This window comes from Apodemus sylvaticus, chromosome 18 (assembly GCF_947179515.1).
Source record: "Apodemus sylvaticus chromosome 18, mApoSyl1.1, whole genome shotgun sequence".
Classification (NCBI taxonomy): Eukaryota; Metazoa; Chordata; class Mammalia; order Rodentia; family Muridae; genus Apodemus; species Apodemus sylvaticus.
Genome location: NC_067489.1, coordinates 7,304,174 through 7,327,474, shown reverse-complemented (window position 1 = coordinate 7,327,474; position 23,301 = coordinate 7,304,174). Strand labels below are relative to the sequence as shown.

Here is a 23,301-nt window from a genome sequence, read left to right as displayed (position 1 = left end):
CCCTGCACTTCCAGCGTTGGCATCAGTAGCGGCCTCTTCAAGCCGTGATCACTCCCAGCCCTAACTTCAACACCAGCCTCCTAAGGCTGCGTTCCAGTTCAGACCCTGAGGCCCCGCCCCGGAGCCAAGGCCACGCCCCACCCGGGGCGTCAGCCTCAACACCACTAGCGGAAGGCAGAGGTCAGACTCCGCCCACTCATGCCTGGCTCTCTAGGCAGCGCCCTGCCAGGGCCACCTTGTCCAGGAGTAGGCCACGCCCCACCCCGGGCGTCAGCCTGAGCACCAGCTGCGGGAGGCCTTGGCTCGTCAGGCCCCACCCTGCCGAGGCGCAGGCTCCGCCCTGGCGCCTAGGTCCCGCCCTCAGTGCTCGCCGCGCTCGGAGGCGGGTGAGACGCGGCAGCAGCTCGCCTGTCCTTTGTGTTCGAGTGGCGGCTGACTCGCAGGCCTTCGCCGACACATCTCTCTTGTAGATCAGTCGCGTGCTTTCCAGCGACCCATCATGTCGGCGGGAGCGGGCGCGGGCGTGGAGGCAGGCTTCTCCAGCGAGGAGCTGCTGTCGCTCCGCTTCCCGCTGCACCGCGCCTGCCGCGACGGGGACCTGGTCGCGCTCTGTTCGCTGCTGCCGCACACTCCGCGCGCTCACCTGGCCGCTGAGGACTCCTTCTACGGCTGGACGCCCGTGCACTGGGCCGCGCACTTCGGCAAGGTGGGCGCGGGCACTTTAAGGCGCCATTTTCCTCGTGGTGTTCTGTTAGGGTCAGAGCGCACCCCCACCGTGCCTGGAGAGCGCGGCGACAGCGCGGTCAGCAGCACCTGCGCACCCCTTGAGGGTTCCAGGGCGCATGTGCTGCAAAGCGCAGTCTGCGACCCAGGGGGTGGGGGCGCGGAAGCTGCTCCGGCGCCGCGGGCGCCTCGAGGGGCTCAAGGCGCATGTGCGGCGGTGCGCGACTCAGGACCTCGGGGGGCGCTGGGAGTGCTGGGAGGCGGGGCGGAAATGGGGTCGGTCTTGCCAGCTCCCCGAAGGAACCAGGGCGCATGTGCACACTTGTGGCTGTTCCGAGCGGGGCGGGCAGACTGCATTTGAGACGGTTTGCGCGGAGGCGGCCGGTCTTCGGAAGTCGTGTAGAAGGTTACTGCTCGTGGCGAGGAGGGAACCGGGAACCTCGCGTTCCTGTCTAATCGAACCCGGGTGCAGCGCGCCCTAAAGACACGAAGGGATGAGTGCTGCTCTCGCAGCCGGGGGTATCAAGTCTGCACCTGCTATTGCCGACGGCGGGGTCGCGGCCGGGCCACCCGGCCCCCTTTCTCAACCGGGGCCGCCCTGTGTAAGCTGCGCTAATTGGCCACATCCTCCTGGTGTTGAAAGGTGGCCTGCAGTTGGGTGCGGGTTGTTGCTGCCCTCGTGGTCGTCTTAGTTATGTGCATATAGAAGTGCTTCTTGCCCTAAAGCGGCAAACTTAACGTTGTACTGTTTACCAGAATTTGATCTAAAGCTAAAGGAGCCTTTTCACTTCTACTGAGAACGAGAACGAGTTGCAGACTTTGGAGACCAGTATTGTAGCTTGAGGCCAGGACGTTGTGGTTTTGAGCTTTCCTATCAGAAACCTGGATGGTCTTGTGATGTGGAACCACCTTGGAAACCCGGTCCACCTATCAAGGAAAGCTCCTCGAGGCGAAAAGGCGGAGCCTCTTTGCCTAGTCGGGCCTTGTTTTACTGCTTGCCCCTCCTGTAGGTTTCCAGCACGGTTTCCTTAGGACGTACCTACTAGGGGTGCTCAGGTTACCCAGTCATTTATAAGGCTTAATTGTTCCCGGAAGACTGGCGATTGTGAAGGCTAACTACCTTGCTTTTTACAAGATGCCCCATTTAAAAGTACCCTCCATGATCCCAAACCCAGTTTCCAAGGTTTAACATGGCATAGTTAATAGGTTCAAATCTTGGGAACGCTCCTCTTTAAAGGTTAACTAACCGCTCTTCACTTAACACCTGTTCCATCTTACTACCACGTTGTACTTCCATTTTCCCTTGGGAAATCTCCCAGCCATTAATTTCTAACACTGCTCTAAAGTCTGCTCGCTGCCGACTGTGCAAGTTTTGTAGCCTGCCAGTCAATAAAAACTCACACAAGTGTTTATTAAAGTGACCTGTCCTTTGTAAGGACAAGCTTATATTGCTTGGGGAGACAGATAGAGGGTTCAGGTGCTGTTTGTTCTCAGGAATTGCTTGCAGCCAAACACAGCTTCACTGCCTTGTGGTCAGGAGAAACAGACAGTCCAAAATTGGAGAACAAGTAAGTACCAAAGAAATTCCTGGCCACAGTGTAGGCACATGTTGAATGTGGTGGATTCATAACCAGCGGCCGACACAGCGGGATCTGGCTGTGTCTTGTCAGTGCTTGCCGGTCTTCTAGTCAGTCACCTGCTGGGTGAGCTCAGCTGTGGCATGACTCTTTTATTATAGTTAGTTATTTTGCATACTTTTCTTTCTGTTCAGCTTTTTTTTTTAATTTATATGAGTACACTTTAGCTGTCTTCAGACACACCAGAAGAGGGCTCTTGGATCCCATTACAGATGGCTGTGAGCCACCATGTGGTTGCTGGGATTTGAACTCAGGACCTCTGGAAGAGCAGTCAGTGCTCTTAACCGCTGAGGCACCTCTCTAGTCCATCTGTTCAATTTTTAAAGGATGAGGAAGTGATAGAGGATGAGCTTTGGGGCCGTTCAGTGAGGAGGGTTGTGCTTACAGAAAAAAGTCGGACGATAAAGAGTTTGATTTTTACAGCTTGCCAATCACCATGAATGTGAAAGCCTGGCTAGAAGGGGTGTGTGTGTGTGTCTGTGTCTGTTTTAAGAAGGTGCCACTCAGCATAAATGTTTTTAACAACATTTTGTGTAGTGATGGGACAAAACTAACTTACTGTGAGAAGAAAATAATGGTAACAAAAATGCCGCTGGTGACTGTTAGAGAATTATTTAGATTGTGAACTAGTAATTGGTATACTGACATGTCCTGTTCTTCCTCCCACCTGCATTTGAAGTTGGAGTGCTTAATCCAGTTGGTAAGAGCAGGAGCCTCACTGAATGTGTCCACCACCCGCTATGCCCAGACCCCAGCCCACATTGCTGCTTTTGGAGGACATCCTCAGTGTCTGGTCTGGCTGATTCAAGCTGGGGCCAACATTAACAAACCGGTAAGAAGGCCTGATTGACACAGCCTTTTGTTTGTTTTTCCAGTTCCAGTTATTCACATGATACAGCCTTAAATTGGGCCCTTAATTAGAGTCGAATGTCTTTACCTGAGGTGAACTGGAATCTGTTCCTTCACTTACTTGTGACTAATAAGCCCTTTCCTCTGGAGGCATGCATTCAGTTTATAGAGTGCTTTTACCTGTTATGTGGCTCGCTCAGATCTGGTTTGGTGATTTGCCCAAGGTCACAGCTGATAATAGAAGGCTGTTGGCCCACAGCCCAGATTTCCTGGCTCCAGCTCACTGCTGCCTTAACTTTACAGATACTGTAGAGACACATCCAGGCGTGCTAGTGGATGGCTTGTATCAGCTTCAGGACAGGTTTGCCCTTCACATACGAGTTGGGTGTGGCGACTAGGTATAAAAATGTCATTTTAGGTGTTATTTCCTTAGTGGAAGACTAAATGATGTGAGAAATTTGAAGCATACAGACTAGAGGTTATGTGAGCCAGATTTTTTTTTTTAATGCTGTATTTTTAGACTCTTACCTAAGTGTACTCCAAATCTATGTTTATGTTATTAGCCAGCCTATAGTAGAGAAGCATCCAGTAGATGGTCTGAAATGGAGCATCTGAATTTACTGCCTTGCTCTAGGGGGAATTGCCCGCTGGCAGCCGTGGTGGATATGATGTGCACCCTTTGTTCTATTCCTGTACTTTTTAAATGTACTTTTCCTTTTTAAAAAATTAATGTGTGTCTGTGTGTGACTATGTGTGCATGCCTGCTGAAACCAGAGGTGTTAGTATCTCCTGGAGAAGGTGGCTGTGGGTGCCATGATCCAGATGCTAGACGCTGGAAATGGAGCCTCCGCCCTCAGGGCCAGGGTTAGTGACCCTTAACCTGTGAGCCCCTTAAGTATTTTCCAGTTGTCATCAGCATCTTGTATGCAAAGGAACTTCATTTCTTCCCTTCTGCTTAGCTTATAGCAGCAGTGGTCCCTTTCCTGGAGATAACTTAGCTACTCACAGAAAATGGCAAGTGTGTGTTTGGCCATGGTTAAGACAAAGACAATATGAAAGGGTATTGTGCAGTTTCCTTCTCCTTGAGACTTACAGTGCGGTCTGTTTTTTTGTTTTTGTTTTTTTTTTGTCTTGAGTAAGGACAGTTTTAGATCCTTGTGTACTCCCTTTCCTTCTTTGACATTTCTCTCTTGCACTCTCACCTTGCAGGACTTGGGCATGTCTGTCCGCCTGCTAACATCAGGCTGTTGCCTCCTATCCCAGCAGAATGGGCCCTGTGGGTTCGAGTCTGGGTCCTCTGCTCACTCTGCGGTCTAGCTTTGGACAGGTCACTTACTAGACTGCTTCCAGCTCTACCAATGAAATACAGGTAGTAATTCCGTGAATGACAACAGCTCAGATTTGCTGTTCGTGTGGAATTTAGGTTCTATGTTAACGTTAGGTAGTTAACTATATGTCGTTTAGAAAGGTGTAAAGAAATTGGTTCTGTTTTTTGAGGCTTTTTCAAACAAAGAAAGATGTTCTTTCAGCTAGCATCTTATGTAGTTCATTGTTTTCAACAGATGCCAAGAACACAAGCTCAAAGGTGTGTCCCCATGTCCCCACTACTCTCTGGTATGCCTTCAGATAGCATCCCATGCTCTGCTTCCCAGAGCAAGTCTTCCTATTCTTGCTTATAATTTCTCAACTTAAGTGCTCACCTGGACCTGGAATGTCTTGGGTCCCCATTTGCTGGCTCTGGAGGTCACTGTAGACCCGGCAGTGACCTGCATACCGTTTGGTGTGTTGTGGGGTAGACAGTTTGCTCCTCTCTCACCTTGTTTGTGTCCACTTAAATTTCTTTTGGCATTGGCATATCAGCTGGCTACAGTTCCATGGTCAGGTTTGTATCGGCTTTCTTGACTGTCAGGGGAGTTGAGATGACAGGAACTGCTGTCTGGAGACTCAGCGCTGCAAGCTTTCTTTTTTTTTTTTTTTCTTTTTTTCTTCCCCCCCCCCCCCCAGACAGGGTTTCTCTGTGTAGCCCTGGCTGTCATGGAACTTACTCTGTAGACCAGGCTGGTCTCGAACTCTGAAATCCCCCTGCCTCTGCCTCCCAAATGCTGGGATTAAAGGTGTGCGCCACCATCGCCCTGCACTGAGAGTTTTCAACCGCGAAATGGAGCTAGTTTTCTTGCTGCTGTTATTTTAGTGCCATTATTGATAGCCTTGCTAAAGACTTGTAGATCATCTCTTGGTTTGTTGTAACCAGGCTTTATTGGACAGGAACAGCCCAAGGCACAGAGATAATAGTATTTTCCAGACAAGAGACAACATTTAAAAAAATAAATAGAGGTCTAAGGATTGGTGGGCTGGGAGTGTATGTAGCTCAGCGGTAGAGCATGGACAAGCATGCGGGTGAGCATTTGCTACATTTATGAATGACCCTTTCCCAGGGCCATGCACTTAGCATTTGCCACACCCCTGCCTTTTGATCTTTATCACAGTCTACTGCTGTTGGGGGGGGGGGTGATCCATTCAAGTCCTAGCCACACCCCGTTCCTTGACAGACAGTGGTCAGATGAGAGTCTCTGCCTCCTTGCTCACTTTCATCTGATTGCATTTACTGCTTTGGTTCTTACAACCTAGAAGCATCACACTAGGAGGGTTTTCTTGTTAAAACAGTAAAGCAAGTTCATCTTCCTCTCCCCCACCCCCCCACGCAGTGGCTCCCTGGGTGCTCACGTCCTTCTGTTGGCCTTTTGAGAGTGTGCCAAGCTGAAGGTCTGTCTGCTACCAAGCCTTCCTGCCTGGCTTAGGCTTTTTCCTTCTCATTATCCCATCCTCTGACTTGATCATCTTCTATCATGTGGTTCAGTTCAGCACAGAGAGTTGAAGACTCTCGCTCTTGTGTTTTACTGGCTTCAACACTATAGAAGCTAGAGGGATAGATGGGAAGTTGAACTTCTAAGTTGCTTGTGGGCTTTCTCTTATCCTGACTGTTTTAGTGTGAATTGTTTTTACTGGGCATAAGCTAGTTAATTTGAGTTTCTATACAACACATTTGTGCCAGGTTCCAGGATAAAATGATTAGTGAGTCAGCATTACTGGCACTCACACACCATCAGTACTGGACTTCTCCAAGGTCTTCCTTCATCAGTATCTTGTAGCTAAATGTTTTGGGTAGTATGCCCTGCTGCCTGGCTTTCAGCTTCTTTTCTCTGGTGCACTGTATTCTATTCTATTTTATTTCAAGGATAGAGCAAGGCTCTCTGGATTCCCTGCTTCTCACTGTGAGCATGTGGTGAGCCTAAACATGCGTTCTGTTTTTCAGGACTGTGAGGGGGAAACTCCCATTCACAAGGCCGCCCGCTCAGGGAGCCTCGAGTGCATCAGTGCCCTGGTGGGGAACGGGGCTCACACCGAGTAAGTGTCTTCAATTATTCCTCCCACTTAGAGATGTAGTCAAGATGTTGTATCCAGAAGGAGTGTCTAGAGCAGCGGAAGCCTTACAAGTCTTTATTCTAAAATTAGTAGAGTTGTGCCTGTTTGGTCAGGTGTTAGTGAGGAAGTTGTGTTAGAGTGACCACTAGCAGACGTGGCTCAGAGAGACGTGAGAGTGGAATGAGACGAACAGTCCTTCCTGAGATGTCAGTGCAGTGCCACCAAGCCCTCACTGTGGCAGGTCTTCACACCTGGTTTGCCAGGCTCTAATGGCAGACAGGGGAGGGGTTGGATTAGAGGACAGTGCTTTTGCACGCCCCTCTGGCCCACAGTCTTGAATTTCAGTCTAGTATTTCTGTCTAGTTTTCTTTGGCGATGAGAGGCTTCATATGAAGTCTCCTTTGACCTAATGATTTACAGCTTCTAGTAACCTGGAGCTGCACATGCAGAGACTTAGCATGCTTGGAGCCTTTGATGCTGAGGGGTGAATTTCCTCGGGCTGGAGCCCGTGTCCTCTTAGAGCATGCTAGTGTGTGAGCATGCTAGCTCAGAAATGTAGTCTGTGCACATCATTAGCTAGCCAAGGCCTTAGACAGTTATTAAGTATTATATTCATTTGTTTAACTTTTTTTACATTGTAAAAATTTTCTTCTGCAGTTCACAACATTAACAAATGGATGCAGTTTTTCATCCCTAAAATGTTGAGTGTAAGCTATAGAGAGCTGTAATAACCAAAATAACTGATAATACCAACTTTTAAATCTTTACTGTAACTTAATGAGTAATTTAAATTTTTTTTTAATTAGAAACCACTTTATTCTAACAGGAAATGTGAAAATCAAGACTTTGGATGAAATAAGACCCACAAAAAAACTTAGTTTAACCCTTTGGTTTCCATTTTGATATTCTGACTTCATATTACAGTAAATTCTAAACATAGGTCCTGAGTAACAAAACCAAGTATGTTAGATCATATGTCTGTCCAGAGCTCAGCTTAGTCACTGTCTTAGCTTCTGTTTCCTTTTTATTGCCAAGTTTGCCTTGAGCTTGGGCTTGGGTATTGATTGTTATAAACATGGCCTGTGTTGCCCAAGCATGCTGGCACCCAGGAGGCTGAGACAGGAGCGGACCTTTGAGGCCTACTTGTTAACATCTGAGACCCTTGTGGCTTATTTAGCTGGGATGTAAGGTAACTGAAAATCAACTTGATATGTGAATATGTATTATATAATCTTAAAACATTTAAGATGAGTCTCAATTGCTTTAAAGTTATAGAATCAGTTTTATTATCTGTATTTATATTTAAAGACTTAGACTTTTAATAACAATCTTTAATTATAAATACAGACATATATAACAGTTGATTAAATTATTTAATTATCATTTATGGAATTAATGGACAACTAAAGTTGGGGTTTTTTTAAATAGCTTACTTTTTTTCTAAATTATATTTTAATTGGTCCTGAACATTTTATTACAAAGATGTTTTAATTTTAATGGGTAGTTTAATCCTTTGAGCCATTAAATATCTGTCACTATGTCCTTTTTTTTTTCTTTTAAGTAGGTATCTTAAATGAGTATCTTATTTACAATTCTGTCCTTGGTTACAGGACCCTCAAGTGTCTCTTTTCTACCAGGTGTGCTGAGCACGGCCTCGAGTGCCAGTCTGTCCCCATCTCAGTACAGGAGCCACCCCCTCGAGACCCTGCACTATGGTGACTGCCCTGGACTGAGCTCTTACTTTTTTTTTGGAAGGAAATTTATCTTGAACTACCTAGGCAAAAGCAATTCTTAAAATTAGAAGTCTTTGGCCTGGATTTAGAATACAAGTAGTCATTATTTATTGCTATTGTATATGTGGTTATTTGGTTTATAATCTAGAGAAAATGTTGCATTTTCCAGTAAGCTAAATTAAAAGCTGCTTCTTGGTATCTGTTCTGCACATTTTTATAATTTATCCTGTTTGCTCTGTCTACATAGGCAGCTTGAATCCTCCCAAACAGCAGTGCCTAGGTCTGCAGTCCCTATAATGCTGCTTTCATGGCCAGATGCAGTCCCAGCACATGATAGGTCTTTTTTGCCCAAAGACCAAAGGTTTACATTAGTTTACATATTTAAAATCACTTAATATATTTTCCATTTCAGAATGGGTTGTAATTGTTAATTCATTTTATAATTTATAGTATTTAGGAAATTAAAAAGTTATCTTCTGTGAATAGGTTAAAAGCTGCCTCATACTGCTATTTTTTAAATTAATGACTTTGCTTTTAATTCCTACTCTGTTTTTTATATATCTACTGCATTAAAGTGGCCAAAGACTAAAGTTGTGCTTTTGTTGGTCATCAGGTAGATGAGGGTAACTGCTAAGTGTCTGTGGCTAGAATGGTTTGTTATATGACTGACTTGTTAATGTAGGTTGCAACTGTAAGATAACACATTTCAGCAGCTGTGCATCGTATTAAATTTTCTAGCACCACACGTGAGTATGTTGACAGACTTTTGTTTTCTTCTCTTAATTTAATTCTTGAGTTTTGGTGCCAAGTTATCTTTCCACATGAGCTTCTGCTCCCGGCTTCTGTGGCGGTTGCCAGTGCTTGCCTCTGCTCACTGAAGTCCAGATACTCCGGGTCACACATGATGTCTGTGTACTCAGGAACTCAGCTGTTTCAGCATGGTGAACTGTGGCGGCTCTGACTTCCTTACCTGTGCTAACTGCTGGCTGTCCTGAGAGTCAGTAAAAGGGCATGCACCAGCACAGGAGAGCCGCCCATCTCCTCTGCTAAGGGAGGAGCAGTAGAAGGTTGTGTCTGGCTGTGATTTTGCAAAAAGACAAAAATTTGCTATTCATGATTAAAGTCTTTTAGCATTTTAGGTAACTTTACTTTCTTGAGGAAAGGGATGCTTCTAAGTCCACCTGATACTAAAATTTTCCTAGAGGAAATTGTTTTTTTCTTCTAGGTAGAATCAAGGTAAGCACACACGCATGCATATTGTCTTTTTGTTTTGTTTTTTTGTTTTTTTTTTTTTCTGATTCAGTCTCATGATGTGGAAGGCAGGGCTGATACCAGTCTTCCCCTCTTTAGAACATGACTTGGTTAGAAGTTGTATGTTTTATGATAGATGTACTGGGCAACCTTTGAAGTACTTATCCACTGCTCACTAGGCAGCCGAAGAAGCAGCAATGGGTGGAGATAAGCAGGCCTCTGGCTCTTTGTAAAAAGCCTTTCCTCGTATGGAAGGAAAGGAGCTCAAGCCGGGCGGTGGTGGCGCACGCCTGTGATCCCAGCACTTGGGAGGCAGAGGCAGGCAGATTTCTGAGTTCGAGACCAGCCTGCTCTACAGAGTGAGTTCCAGGACAGCCAGGGCTACACAGAGAAACCCTGTCTCTCGGGAAAGAAAAAGAAAGGAGCTCAGCTGTCTCTGATGGAAGTGCCTGTAGGCCGCAGTCGCAGCTGCTGCAGGCTGTTAGGCCTTTGTACTTTGGAAGCAAGTGTATTTGTTTCACCTGAGAGGCAGGGCTATCACCAAGACAAACACATATCATGAACATATTTATTTAATGTGTTATGTCAGAAGCTCACTTGTAACTTTTTTCAGGACAAAACCAAGATTTACTGTTAGCCATTCACTTCTTTCTGATGCCTAAGGTTAATTGATCTTGATGTATCTCCTTCAGAACCATGATCCTATTAGATGTCTCTGCATCGCCAACTTAACTGGTCTGATGCTCTAGCACTCGGAGTTCTCTACCCTCACACACTGCCCCTCTCTGATGGTCCCTACCACAGAGTCTCTGCTCCTGCTGCTGCTCTCTCCTCCATCCAGGAACTGCAGGCTGGAGGCAGCTGTGGGTGCCTACAGGCAGAAGCAGTCAGTGTGTGATGGGCCCCAGAGGTGACAGGCAGACCTTAAATTACTTTATTAATAACCTAAATAAGAAATGGGTTTCACTCTTTAACTGTTGCTTTTATATTAGTGCTTTAAAAACAAACCAACAACTTTGACATAACAATTTTCTCTCTGTTAAATCATACTGAAACATGCTAAGTATCTTAATGTATGCAAACATAATTGTGATTCACTTGCAATGCTAAACATCCTCAGTAATATTGAACTTGAAATGAAAACTTGGCACCAAATTTATTCAGGTAGAAACTTATTAAAAATAGTTTCTTCCTATTACCTGAAGAGTGCATTGATGAAAGTCTTCATGATAATGTGTTTGGATACCAAAGGGTTAAAAATACACTTGTATTTCTTTTACTGCAATAACAGATATATGCTAATGTTTTGTCTGTACAAATGGACATTAGTAAATGTTTTTATTTTTAATCTTTCTTTAATGATTGCATTTATTTGCTTATTTCCATCTAGGAATAGTTACTAATGTATTTGCGATACAGCATACAAATTTTAAAGTAACCAGAATCGTGAGTTGATGGTTTTTAGTCCATACTGTTAAAATTTGTTGAAATATTGACATAAATTGGCTTCATGCTAAAGTTACCAGAGGTAACTCTTAAAGTCAGCAGGAAAACAGTCAAGGTGGCCGCACACAGCGGCTCAGCTCCGTGACTGCTCCTGCACCTCATGTGTGTGTATGTATTTTTAATCCAGTGTTGCCTGCAAATGTGATCCCTTATGATTGACGTTTCCTGTGTATAAACCATGCCCGTTTTAAGTCACGCAGAAGATTCTGAATCTGTAAAAACTACACATGTCAATGTTTTACAGCTACGTAATTCGAATTGACTTGGTTTTTTCAAGTAATCCTAGAAAGGGGGAGCATTCACATAGAAACTGCTGAAACTGCCACAGGTGCTTCTCCGAAACCTTACGGTTGTGGCATTGAATGCTCAGTATGGCTTCCCTTCTGCACACAAGCATACTGTTGAGGTATTTGTTGCGGTGATTGGTTTTAATGCTAATCTAGGAATTCAGATATAGATTCTTTAGATTTGCATGCTTTGCTTACCCTAATTTATGATATCTACCTTTTTATTTGTAAACTAACAATAGCTAAATTCAGATCAGAATTTTAACAGAAATATTTATATAAAAATTGTGGTTATTTTCTTATTGTCACATGGCATTAGCACAAAGAAAGCATAACCATGGTGATGTGACACCTTGAGTTCTGAAAACTAGCTAGTTCCTGATCTGTGACTATTATTTTAATTAAAGGAAACACTCATTGGAATGGCTTCTCTGTTCTGGTATTGTGACACTGTAAGTGGAAAATCAAAGGGGTAGCTGGTCTTTGTGACAGTTCTAAAGTTCCTTGTATATGTTAAATTTAACACTCCAAATATTCTTACAGAAAATTGTGTTTTATAACAGTTTGGTTCATTTTTGCCACTTTGGCAAAATATTTCATTTGTAGCTCCCATGTGCTAGTTTTCTGATTCTGAAAGGTTAGCAGGAGGGCTCAGTGGCGGAGAGCCTGCCTACCGTGCTCTGAGAAGAGGATAGCCTGGCCAGGGAACTGTTGTCTTCTTCTTGGGGACACAGAGAGCTGGGACTGGCAGGAGCATTGTTTGCTGGAGACTGAAAGTCTCATCTTGCCAACTTCCTTCTCAAAGTTGTTTTCAGAGTTTCAAGAAAACTAGAATTTCTTTTTTTTCCCTTTTTTTTTAAGATTTATTTATTATTATATGTAGGTACGCTGTAGCTATCTACAGATATACCAGAAGAGGGCATCATTTTATTACAGATGGTTGTGAGCCACCATGTGGTTGCTGGGATTTGAACTCAGGACCTCTGGAAGAGCACTCAGTGCTCTTAACCTCTGAGCCATCTCACCGGCCCAAGACTAGAATTTTTAATAGACTCCCTGTTTTTAATATTTATATGGGTATTTGGACCAGAGAGAGTGGATAAGATCATTTAGCCATTTCTCTCAGGTAATTTGTCTGTTGATACTTGATTAGAGTTTGTGTCTATATGACCTAGTCAGTCATAAAGCACTCTGGTAAACATGTTGGTGACTCACAGGCTGAAGGGGTGGACTGCTAGCAAGTAAAGTGGACATGGAGGTCATAAATGATTTGTTCATGTGCCTGCCTCCCATGGGACTTCAGCAACTAGGATAGGAAAGGTGAAAATGCCTCCTTAAACTGCAGAGGGGTCAGAGGTCAGTTAACTTGGAGTATTCTACTCACGATTACTGTCTCACCTGTTAAAACTCTAAAGTTGAAATGTGAGCTAATCAAGCAAGCATATGCGAAAAAAGAATTTTAAGACCCAAATTTCTCTCATTAAAAATTAGTATTTTAATGACTAAGGGTGGACCTCAAGGATAGAGTGCTTATTGCGTGTGTGGCCCAGGATTTGATCCCCAACAGTGGGAAAAAATAAACATGTTTTGAGGGGATATAAGTTAGTACCTACTCTAATTTTGATATGGAAGCCCACATACTTTTCAGCATCTTATAAATTATTAAGTTATTAAAAGTAGTTTGAAGACCTTGAGAGCAGCTCTTGCTCTGTGTGTTCCCTGGATTAGATGTCCCCTGGTGACCAGTTCAGGCCAGCTGCCATGCGGAGGTCTTTGATTTGAGTGGACATGAGTGAGGGCCTCTCTCTCACCCAGGAGTGGAGAGTACGAATGGTGAGTGGAGGTGAGCAAGAGAGGAAACGGGATGTCTGGATAGAAGACAAGTGGAGGGTGGTGGCTGTGTTTCTACTCTTCCTATACATAATTGCTTTTTATTTTTAAGAAAGTGCACTGATTTCTGGGATTCTCAAGTCTTGCCTCTTTGTATCTCATTGAGTTAGACTTGGGCTGGGGAGATAACTCAGTACAATGCTTGTTATGCAAGCGTCAGTCCCCCGGGTATTGGGAAGACAGGGAGATCATACAATTCACTGTATGAGTCAGCCACATCAGTGGATTCCAGGCTCAATGGGGGCCCTATCTGCAAAACTAAGATGGAGAGAGATTGAAGAAGACAGTCAGCCTTTAGTACATGCGCACCAATACTACACCCACGTGCACCACACACAAACTCAATTTGAGTCTGTCTTTCAGATATATATTTCCTCTCTCTTTTTAAGTAGATATATTTAATGAGTATCTAAAACTTTCTGAAGCTGAAGCCTCATGCATGTGACCACTGGCTGGAAATGGAGGACAGGGCTGTGATTATCCTTGTGAACTAAGAACCATTATTTGTCCCTGAGTCTATAGTTATTTTTAAGTTTGTTTGTTTGTTTGTTGCCTTAACAGTAACCCTGACAAGCGCAAGCATCAGGGTTTGGATTGCTCATCTCTGATACAAAGCGAGGCCTCCATTTCATCACGTCTTGGGTGGGCGTGAAGAGTAGCTGGCTGAATAGGTATGGAAGCTCTCCTCACCACTGTTATACCCAGCACCAGTTGACGAGCCTGCAACTAACAGAGTTGCTTCCCTGCAGCTGCCTTCAGAGCAGACGAGTACTTGCCTTCTGAGGGGCTTTACCGGAGCGACTTTCACTCCCTCAGTTTTCTTTTTCCTCTTGTTTACAAATTCAGCTGTTTCTTTCCTATTCGGCTCTTTGGCTTAAACTCTCCCAGTGTGTCTTTCTTGATGACTTTAGCGTTATTGCCAAGCGACACTTAAGTTCCTTTTGGAGAGTAGGCCTCAGCCTAGGGAACCTAGCTCCTGTGCCAATACTGCAGGGTTTTCAGAGATGTGTCCACCCAAGCGCTGTACAATGCCAACATGGTACACTTCTGCAAACTTTCCTGTGGAGGGCCAAATCTATTGAAATGTAGTTCACCTGTCTCAGGTGAGGAGCCAGTGACAGCTCACTTTGTCAGGATACCTTCTGAACTTCCACTTAGAGTGTCACATATCAGCCAAAAATCTGGCTTGTTGCTAAGCTGTGACTTTGCATTCAGGGAGTCACTTGATATGAATGCCATGGACAATGTTGTCAGTACATGCTTGTTTGTATGCATCTACTCAAGCTGAAGGATGGGTTTTAGAGTTAGGTACAGGCAGTACAGACTCTGCCTCAGGTGACGTCTGAAGTTAGAATAAACTTAGATTCTTCAGACTAACATAAGACACAGCTTTGAGAAGTCAAACAGGAAGATGCCTTTTAAGTTTAGTATATTGATTTTTTTTTAACTGTCTTCCAAATCAAATATATGCAAGGAGAAGTTAGTTACAGACCAGGCTGATTAACTGCTCCCTTAATGAAGATTTGCTGTAGATCTGTTATGGCCTTCAGATAGTTTAGTCAGCTTGTCAGGAGCAGACACCAGGGTCAAGTGCTGTGGGATGTAATTCATTGTTTTTGTGTCACACAGCCTGAGAAATGCCAGTGGCCTGACGGCAGCAGACATTGCACAAACCCAGGGTTTCCAAGAGTGCACCCAGTTTCTCTTGAGCCTCCAGCACCATCCACTGAGCCCTTTCCGTCCTAATGGCGCCCTGAGTGGAGCTCATGAGCACGTACATCCCAGTCCCATTAGCCTGGGAACGAATCGAAAGAGATGCTTGGAAGACTCAGGATCGGTGGGAGTGAAGAAAGCTAGAACCAGAGGTGAGACCTTTGGGTGGTGGGAAAAGGCAAGGGTCCTACCCTTTCTCTTGGCTAAAAGCAACTTTGAGAGGCACCTGGTACCAAGCAAGTACCTAGAGAGTCCTGTGTGGGGACACTAAAAAACTGACTGCCCTTGTCACACCGTAAGATAGACTGCTTGTCAGAAAGGGAGATGGAGGGAGAGAGACTCTCACAAATCTGCCCCAGCAAAACACCCAACACCACTGGCTTTTTAAAAAAAAAAACCCTTGAATTTCCACCCCAGAGATCATCATATATAATTCTAGAACTCCAAGCCAGAATGGAACAAGTCTAAAATGAAAGTTTGATCTGTTTGTTTATATATACCTAAATTTTCTATATGCTTATTAAAGTTTTTTTTTAGCCAAGTGTAAACAATGGCTTCAATTTTTGTCTACATATTTTATGTCTGTGGGTAGGAACATGTAAATGCAGGTACTTCACAAGGTCACAAGAGGCCTTCAGATTCCCCTAGAATGGATGAGATAGTGCTTGCTTCCCTTCCAACCCAAGCAGAGTAAACATGGGTCACTGAGACATCTACAGGCCGCTTTCTCAGATGTAGCTTAAATGGCTTCTTCAGCAGTGACAGAATACAATTACAAACACCACCAGCATGAAGGTGTGATGGTGCTCATATGGAATCCAAACACAGTTGTCCTTAGGATTGGGAGAGATCAATTTAATTCTGTGGTTTAAAAAGTAGATGATAGCCGGGCAGTGGTGGTACACACCTTTAATCCCAGCACTTGGGAGGCAGAGGCAGGCGGATTTCTGAGTGCGCATTTCTGAGTTCGAGGACAACCTGCTCTACAGAGTGAGTTCCATTCCCAGCACTTGGGAGGCAGAGGCAGGCGGATTTCTGAGTTCGAGGACAACCTGTTCTACAGAGTGAGTTCCAGGACAGCCAGGGCTATACAGAGAAGCCCAGTTCTTCTGTTACAAAAACTTTAAATGCTGAGCTGCTTTGTTTGTATTCTTTGACCCAGAAATAATTGTAGGTATTTATTAAAGAAATGTTAACAAAGATGGGCTTTTGAATGTTCTAAATGTGTTGTTTGTGAATGTACAGGAGGGAGACACCCCAGCCGAACACAGTGTAGTGGCCTAAGGTGTCTGTAGTCAGCAGTGAGTAAAAGATTCTGTTGCTGGGCAGTGGTGGCACACACCTTTAATCCCAGGTGGATCTTTTTTGAGTTCAAGACCAGCCTGGTCTACAGGGTGAGTTCCAGGACAGCTAGGGCTGCTATACAGAGAAACCCTGTCTCAGGGGAAAAAAAAAAAAAGATTCTTTTGAAGTAGTTAACATAGAAAATATTAGAAGCCAGTATGGTATTTTCATACATGTAATATGTGTTTTGTGTTTAATACCCCTGCTGCTTTCCTCTTCCTACTAGATTTTCCTCCCCCTGAGTCGTCCTGTGTGTGTGTGTGTGTGTAAAAGATCTCCATGTGAGAGAAGCAGTATTTGTTTTCCTGTGCATGACATTTTAGTCTTTTCTTTCCTTTTTTTAGTAGGTAGGTAGATTAGATAGATAGATAGATAGATAGATAGATAGATAGATAGATAGATAGATAGATAGATAGATAGATAGATAGATAGAGGCTACTCTGTAGCCATGGCTAACCTGGGACTTGCTGTGGCTTGCCTCAAGCTCAGAGAGCCACCTGCTTCTGTTTCTTGGTTGCACAAACCACACCTGGACTGTGATTTTCCTCTTTATGCTTGATAAACAGACTGAAGTGTGTGCCAGTGAAGCAATGTGTAGTAGCAATTCTTAGAACCATTTTTACCATAAAAGGGAAAAAAACCCATTCTTACTAAATTAGAGGCCTTTTGCTAGAGAGGAGCTGGTCCTAGCTGAGAGGGTTGTTAAGTTAGGCACAGGTGAGAGGGCTGAGGACGTCTGTGCACTTCCGCCCTCAGGCACAGAGTGGCAGTCTAAGCCAGGGGAGATGATGTGGCAGCAGCTCCTTTCTCCCGTACCAAACTGTGTAGTCCTTGCCTATGTACGTGCCTTCAGTCTTCTGTGTTGAGGAGTCAGACCAGACATTACAGGAGGGGAGCATGGGGGTGAGCCGTGCTTGGACGTCACCCTATCTGTAATTTTTAGTGGAATTAGTGGATGTATTTTAAATGACAAGATTGCTTTGAACGCTTTACATTAAGAACTGTCTTCAGTAAAATTTCATTAAACTCATTTGTAGGGGGCAGGTAATACAAAAGTTTATTAGTGATCTTTGCTTCTTTAAATTATTTGGCAGTTGTAACGCTTGTAGTGTAGATAAAAGTGGATGCAAAGCGTGCCTTTGATTTCTTTATGGACACAAATCTAAAACCTCATTTCCTGTGCAGTTCCAAGTCTGGATCACACCATGCCTTTAGCAAATGGTGAGGCTGAAGACGACGCCGACGGAATGCATGTGGACCGAGAGTTTGCTGCTGTATCAGGTGGGACTGGACAGTTTCCTGTTAGCTGCAACAACACCCCAGTGGTGGAAGACACCAAACAACAGGAGAGTGGTTCTGTTGGACCTAAAGAAATAGAGATATATACTGTTTCAGCAATGCAGACCCCTTGTCGTTGCAAGAATCAGTATGCTTACTATTTCTGAGTTCTCACTCTGCACTTTCTTGTCCAGTGTCTTGAAAAAGGGTTCTACTATAATTTATACTTTTTTGGCACTTGTACAGATGCAAGAATTAAGTGGTTTTGATAAATTCTACTGCTATGAGAACTAGTGCGATCTCCCTGTTGATTTGAAGTGGTTACATGGTGTGCCTTGCTTGTGTCTCACGAGCTCTACAGTCATGGTCTCGTGATGTGGCCTCGGGTGGCTCTGCACAAGATGTCGCTCATGTTCTGAAGGCACAACAGCAGATGAGCAGCTTGCTGTAAAAGCTGGAGCCATGAGAGTGGTGGCCGTGGCTTGTGACCCACTCCAGACAAGTCTGGGATGTCTGCCCCACACTCTTGGTGGCTTTGGTGTCTAGCGTTCCCTTGAAGACTGTTAGTACTGTTTTCTGCGCTGTTTGCATGTTACCATGTCCAGCATACTAAAATATAACCCTTATTTTACAGTTTCAAAGTCAGGGGAGCTGAGTTTTCCTAGACTTAGGATTTCCTGAAATGCTGTATTTATTTGGCACATGCCTTTTCCCCTTTCTTTAGGTAACAACAAAAACACCATCATTTAATTTTTTTATTTTTTTATAAAAATGTTTGTAACTGTGTTCATTTCTTCACTGGTAGTAAAAGGTCACTTGTGTGTTTCCAAACCCACCCCACAGGGAATATTTTCAGGCCCAGAACTTGCTCTGCTCAGTCATGGGTGGTGCTATCTTTGGCCAAATAATTAAATGCACTGACTGCTCAGCCATGGGCAGTCTGCTCAGAGAGCACCTTCAAACTTGAGGGTTTCTGTCTGCAGAGGCTGGTTTGCCTCACCGAGGAAAAGTGACCAGAGCCAGAACCCAAGCCTCTCGTGCACGGAGGCAGCACTGCCCCCTCCTGGTCCTGTGGGCAGCAGCTCTTCCCCCGCCTTAAGTTAACAGCCAGGCCTGTGCTGGACTTGAGCAGGCTTTTCTCTGAAGCCAGTTTGTCCTGGATGTCAGAAGGCCATGTGGGCCTGGTGTTCTCAGTACTGTGTGACTGAAGAAACATGTTGGGACTCCCTAGAGATTCTTGCCAATTCCTTGTGTGAAATAGCACCGGTGTCCACAGAAAGCCTGTGAGACAGCTACCACTGACTGCCCAGAGATCTGCACAGAAATAAGGCGTTCCTCCTTAAATACATCTACACTTTTTGAAAAGCTGGGAGGTGATCCTGTCATCTTTTTAATGTCCCTTGCCTGAGGCCCATCGTGGGTGGGCTTCTTCATCAGGTTGTCCAGTGAGCGTGGCTTCTTCCCGAGCTCAGCCTGGCTCCCTGTACCCATTGAGTGGTATCCAGTGGCTTCTGACCACGGCTGAGTAGTAGGTGTAGAGAGGAATCGGATGAGCTGTCGGACCTGCAGTCTCCAGCGTCTGCCCTTGATGGCAGCACAGACCCAGGCAAGGCTAGGCTGCCATCCCTTTGATTTTGAGATCCGTAGGGGTGGCTCACAACCCCCTGTCATGGGATCCAGTGCCCTCTTCTGGTGTGTCTGAACAGCTGAACAGCTGCAGTGTGCTCACATAAATGAAATAAATAAAGCTTTAAAAAAGAAAAAAAGAGATTATGTAGGGAAACTGATACACTTTAGCTGTTCATTAAATGGGGAAACTACTGTCTTCAGACATTGACTACTTAGAAACTCATCATGCTATTTATGAGTTATCACCTAAAAAGGTAATTTATATTTTATTTTGGGAAAAGTAATTTACTTTTCCCCATTGAGAATATCTTGTTTGTCTCTTTCTTTCTTTTTGTTTTGTTTTGTTCCTAGTCCTTGAAGTATTCATTTTCTAATATTGGATTGTTTAAAGAGAAATGCTGTAATTTTAGGTGAAAAATATCCTGAACATGTTCCAGTTTCTAAGTTATGATTACTTATAATTTGGGGAAAGTTGGTTGGAGGGATGCAGATATTTTGTGGCTTAGTAACCGAAGCCCATGACAGGACATAGGCAAAGGTCAGTGTGCTGGACGTGGGTCTTCCTCCACAGCCTGTGGAGTGTGGAGCTAGTGTTGTGTTTCTCTTAGCAGCCTGAGCATTGAGATAAAATTTACTATTAACAAGCAAGAGATGGCAGGATTATGTTAATTCCCGAGAGCATCAGCATTGACTCTGCTTCTTCTCAGCCTGGATGCCCACATTTTGTAATGGGCTTTTTTTCTATACCACGTCATCTTGTCAGTGGGCTTTTAGATTTGTGCACTAAATAATTATTCACACTTTTTTTTTAGCATAGATGGTTTCTGGAAATAACCGGTTGTGAGACCTTGGCTTTCAGGGTCACTGTTGGTCTGATTCAGTAGGAACTTCTCAGAGCTGCTCTTGATTAAGGGCTGAGAAGAGCGGCCAGTGTGGGTGTGTACGGGCCGTCCCTGCTGTAGCTCCATTCTGTGCTGTGACCTGCGCTGAGTGGCATTTGTGGGATTGTGTAGATATGGGTGCTGCTAAGACAAGGACAGTTCCTTCAGTAACTGTCTGTGCTTCCTGCACTGGCGCGTACCCGACTGGCACACGGGTTGGCACTTCCTCAGCAGACCCACTCTGTTTGCCTTTCCTCCTTGCCTAGAAAAGTTGTGTCTTAATAAAGAATATTCCCTTGGGTTCTGACGGACCCTTCAGGGAGTGACTTAAATTGTCCTCTGTAGATAACTATCTACTGCTCTGTGTCTTCTTTTGATGACAACTTGCATTTCAGAGCTCTCTCCCAGGCTACTGAAATAAATAAGTTTATACTTCTAAATCTGCCTGTGTGACCTTGAAAAGGGAACTGGTTTGTTCAGAAGAAAAAAAAATAAGCAACAGAACACAAACCAGAGTCGTATAATTGTGGCAAGAGTTGAACATATGTTAGTTTCTCCTTCCCCATTGGTCTGCGTTTTGGTGACAGGTGTATTTCTTAATGCAGATATGAAAAACAGTAGCTCCGTGTTGAATACATTGACAAATGGAAGTGTCATCAATGGACATTTGGACTTCCCCTGCGCGACCCAGCTCAATGGGATGGAGAGCAGGAGTCACCCGTGCTTAACAGGATCTAATGGAGTTAGCAATGGACAGCCCTTTTCCAGTGGCCAGGGTTCTGTCTGTGCTAATGGGACTGAGGAGCCAGAAAAGACCATGGGCATTAACCCCGAGATGTGTGGATCTCTCCATCTGAACGGGAGCCCAAGTAGCTGTGTGGCCAGCAGGCCATCCTGGGTGGGAGACATAGGGGAGAGCCTGCACTACGGACACTACCATGGGTTTGGGGACACCGCTGAGAGCATCCCTGAGCTGAGCAGTGTGCTGGAGCACTCGAGCTGCGTCCAGGTGGAACAGCGCTACGATAGTGCTGTCCTGGGTGCCATGCAGCTGCACCATGGCTCCTGAGTCCAGGGTGGCCTCTTCCTCTGCAGTACCAGCCTGAGAAAGCTGCATAGCCTGTGCTGTAGGTGCCTCAGCTTTCTGAGAGAGTCCTTGGATTCATTCACATAGCTCCCCGGGAGTGCTGCTTTGTGCATAGACATTTCTCATAGAGTGGCAGGCCTCCTGCAAGGTGTACTTTGGAGGGTTCTCTTGTTTGACACCAGCCTCTCTTTTTTTTTTCCCTCCCATACGGCACGAGACATTGCCACCTTTTTGTGAATCGTCTTTGATCAGGACAGTTTGGGCATCATTTCCGCTCACCGATACTGTTTGCTGTAGCACTCCTGATAACACAGCTACTCCCTGTCTGCGCAAGGACCCTCACAGCAGCATCGAGCAGCGACCCCGGGAAGGGGACTGTCCTTTGTGTCTTCACTGAAACTGCTGCAGGTGCGCTCAGTGGTCAGGGGTGTAGTAATCCCCTTCCCTCTCTGTGTAGACTGCTGCCTGGGGTTCCTTAGCAACAGCCTTTGCCCAGGATGTACTAGGTTTGTTGTTTTTACTCCACATTTATACTTGACCTCTAGACTTTTTTACCACAGACAATGGCTTTCTTTATATACAGTGGATGTTGCTGTTTGTAGGAACTGTCGGGTCAGAATATTTTACTATGGTGACCTATTTTTTTTTGTTACTGTTTTTTGAGGTTTTCTGCTTAAATATATGCACCTCTATATATTCAGTTAACTGAGAGAACTTTGGGTTTCTCTTATTAAGGCTGCATTCAATTCATGGTTTTATAGAAATTAGCTTTTGTTTAGGCAACTAGTGGTTATACTGCAAATACCCAGTGACTTCTGATTTTGTAATGAACATCAGTGCAGATGAACTGTGAGATAACAAAGCCAGTGTTTTAAGACTGTAGTAGCATTTTGTTTTCAAGCTGTTCTTTACAAGTTGAATAAAAAAGAAAGCTCGCTGCTGATCTGTCTCTTAGCCTGCTTTGTGGGTGGGGTCCAGGAGGTGTATGGTGGGAAAGATTTGGCATTGGGTTGGTTTGCTTTCAAGGTTTGTCTTCACGCCCCATATCATGGGTTGCTAGTGCTCAGCTTTGTGCCCCTCATTCTACTGAGCCTTACGTGAAGAATGTAGCCACTCCCCAGGGCGGTCCGAGAAGCTGCCTGTGTGACTGACATCAGGCTGAGGGATCGGATCGTCCCTGTGAACTGTGTCCTGGAGTATCAGACACGAAGCAGATACAGTCAGCAAGTTCATGGGTAACTCAAATTGTGCTATAGAGACAGAAATGTTTGACCCATGTTGAGAACTGCTTGGCACTATATGACTGTTAGGGATGGAGATGCTACATAGAATCTGTGGTGGGGCAGCATGCATGCTCTCTTCAGGTGGGTCACTAGCATGGGAGCCACCTCCCTGTCCTCTGAAGATCCCTGTGGTCCAGAACCACCCCCAGAGGCTCCTAGTTGATGTTCCTGGAAGCACCACTGCAGCTGTAGCTGGGGTGTGCCTGCCTCCTGTCCTGCTAAAGATGTGTTTGTGACCATTGTGGCTGACCGTCTTTCTGACAGTTCAAGGTAACTGAGAGCCAATTTTGCAAGCATGGTTCATGAACATGGCATTGAATAACATCGCAGCTTCAGGGGCTGGAGAGATGGCTCAGAGGATAAGAGCACTGATAGATTGCTCTTTCAGAGGTCCCCAGTTCAATTCCCAGCAACCACATGGTGGTTCACAACCATCTGTAAAGGAATCTGGTGCCCTCTTTTGGTATGTCAGAAGACAGCAACAGTATACTCATACATATCAAATAAAATAATCCCAGCTTCAGCATGTAACAGCAATACCAGTTCCGTATTTTGGGGTTCAGTTTGTCTCCCAGGGGCTCAGAGACTGGGAGAAAACTTGGAGCTCCCGAATCACCCTCTGGATTATCACTCCTGCCTTCCATGGGAGGCCATCAGTCTGGACCACTGTCCTTCAAAAGCCAACCAGAATAAAAATATGCAAAATCCTAGGAGGCCAGAAGGAAGCACGGGTGACCAAAGGTGAGGGAGGAGCTCTCCCTGGTAGGCATGGGCGGCAAGGTGCCAG

At 45.0% G+C, this 23,301-nt stretch overlaps 1 protein-coding gene across 2 annotated transcripts; it reads left to right on the top strand.

Annotated features, from left to right (window-relative positions):
* Positions 1-349: 349 nt before the first annotated feature.
* Positions 350-22,174, top strand: Ankrd10 (ankyrin repeat domain 10). Of its 2 annotated transcripts, XM_052161886.1 has the most exons (6): positions 350-706; positions 3,040-3,192; positions 6,523-6,614; positions 14,929-15,164; positions 17,542-17,637; positions 20,750-22,174. In XM_052161886.1, the coding sequence occupies exons 1-6, from the start codon at positions 500-502 to the stop codon at positions 21,211-21,213; spliced, it is 1,248 nt and encodes a 415-aa protein (XP_052017846.1). In that variant the 5' UTR covers positions 350-499; the 3' UTR covers positions 21,214-22,174. The 2 variants fall into 2 exon arrangements, with proteins under 2 accessions (XP_052017846.1, XP_052017847.1); XM_052161887.1 differs by lacking the exons at positions 350-706; positions 3,040-3,192; positions 6,523-6,614 and adding an exon at positions 11,405-11,528.
* The last annotated feature ends 1,127 nt before the right edge of the window (positions 22,175-23,301 follow it).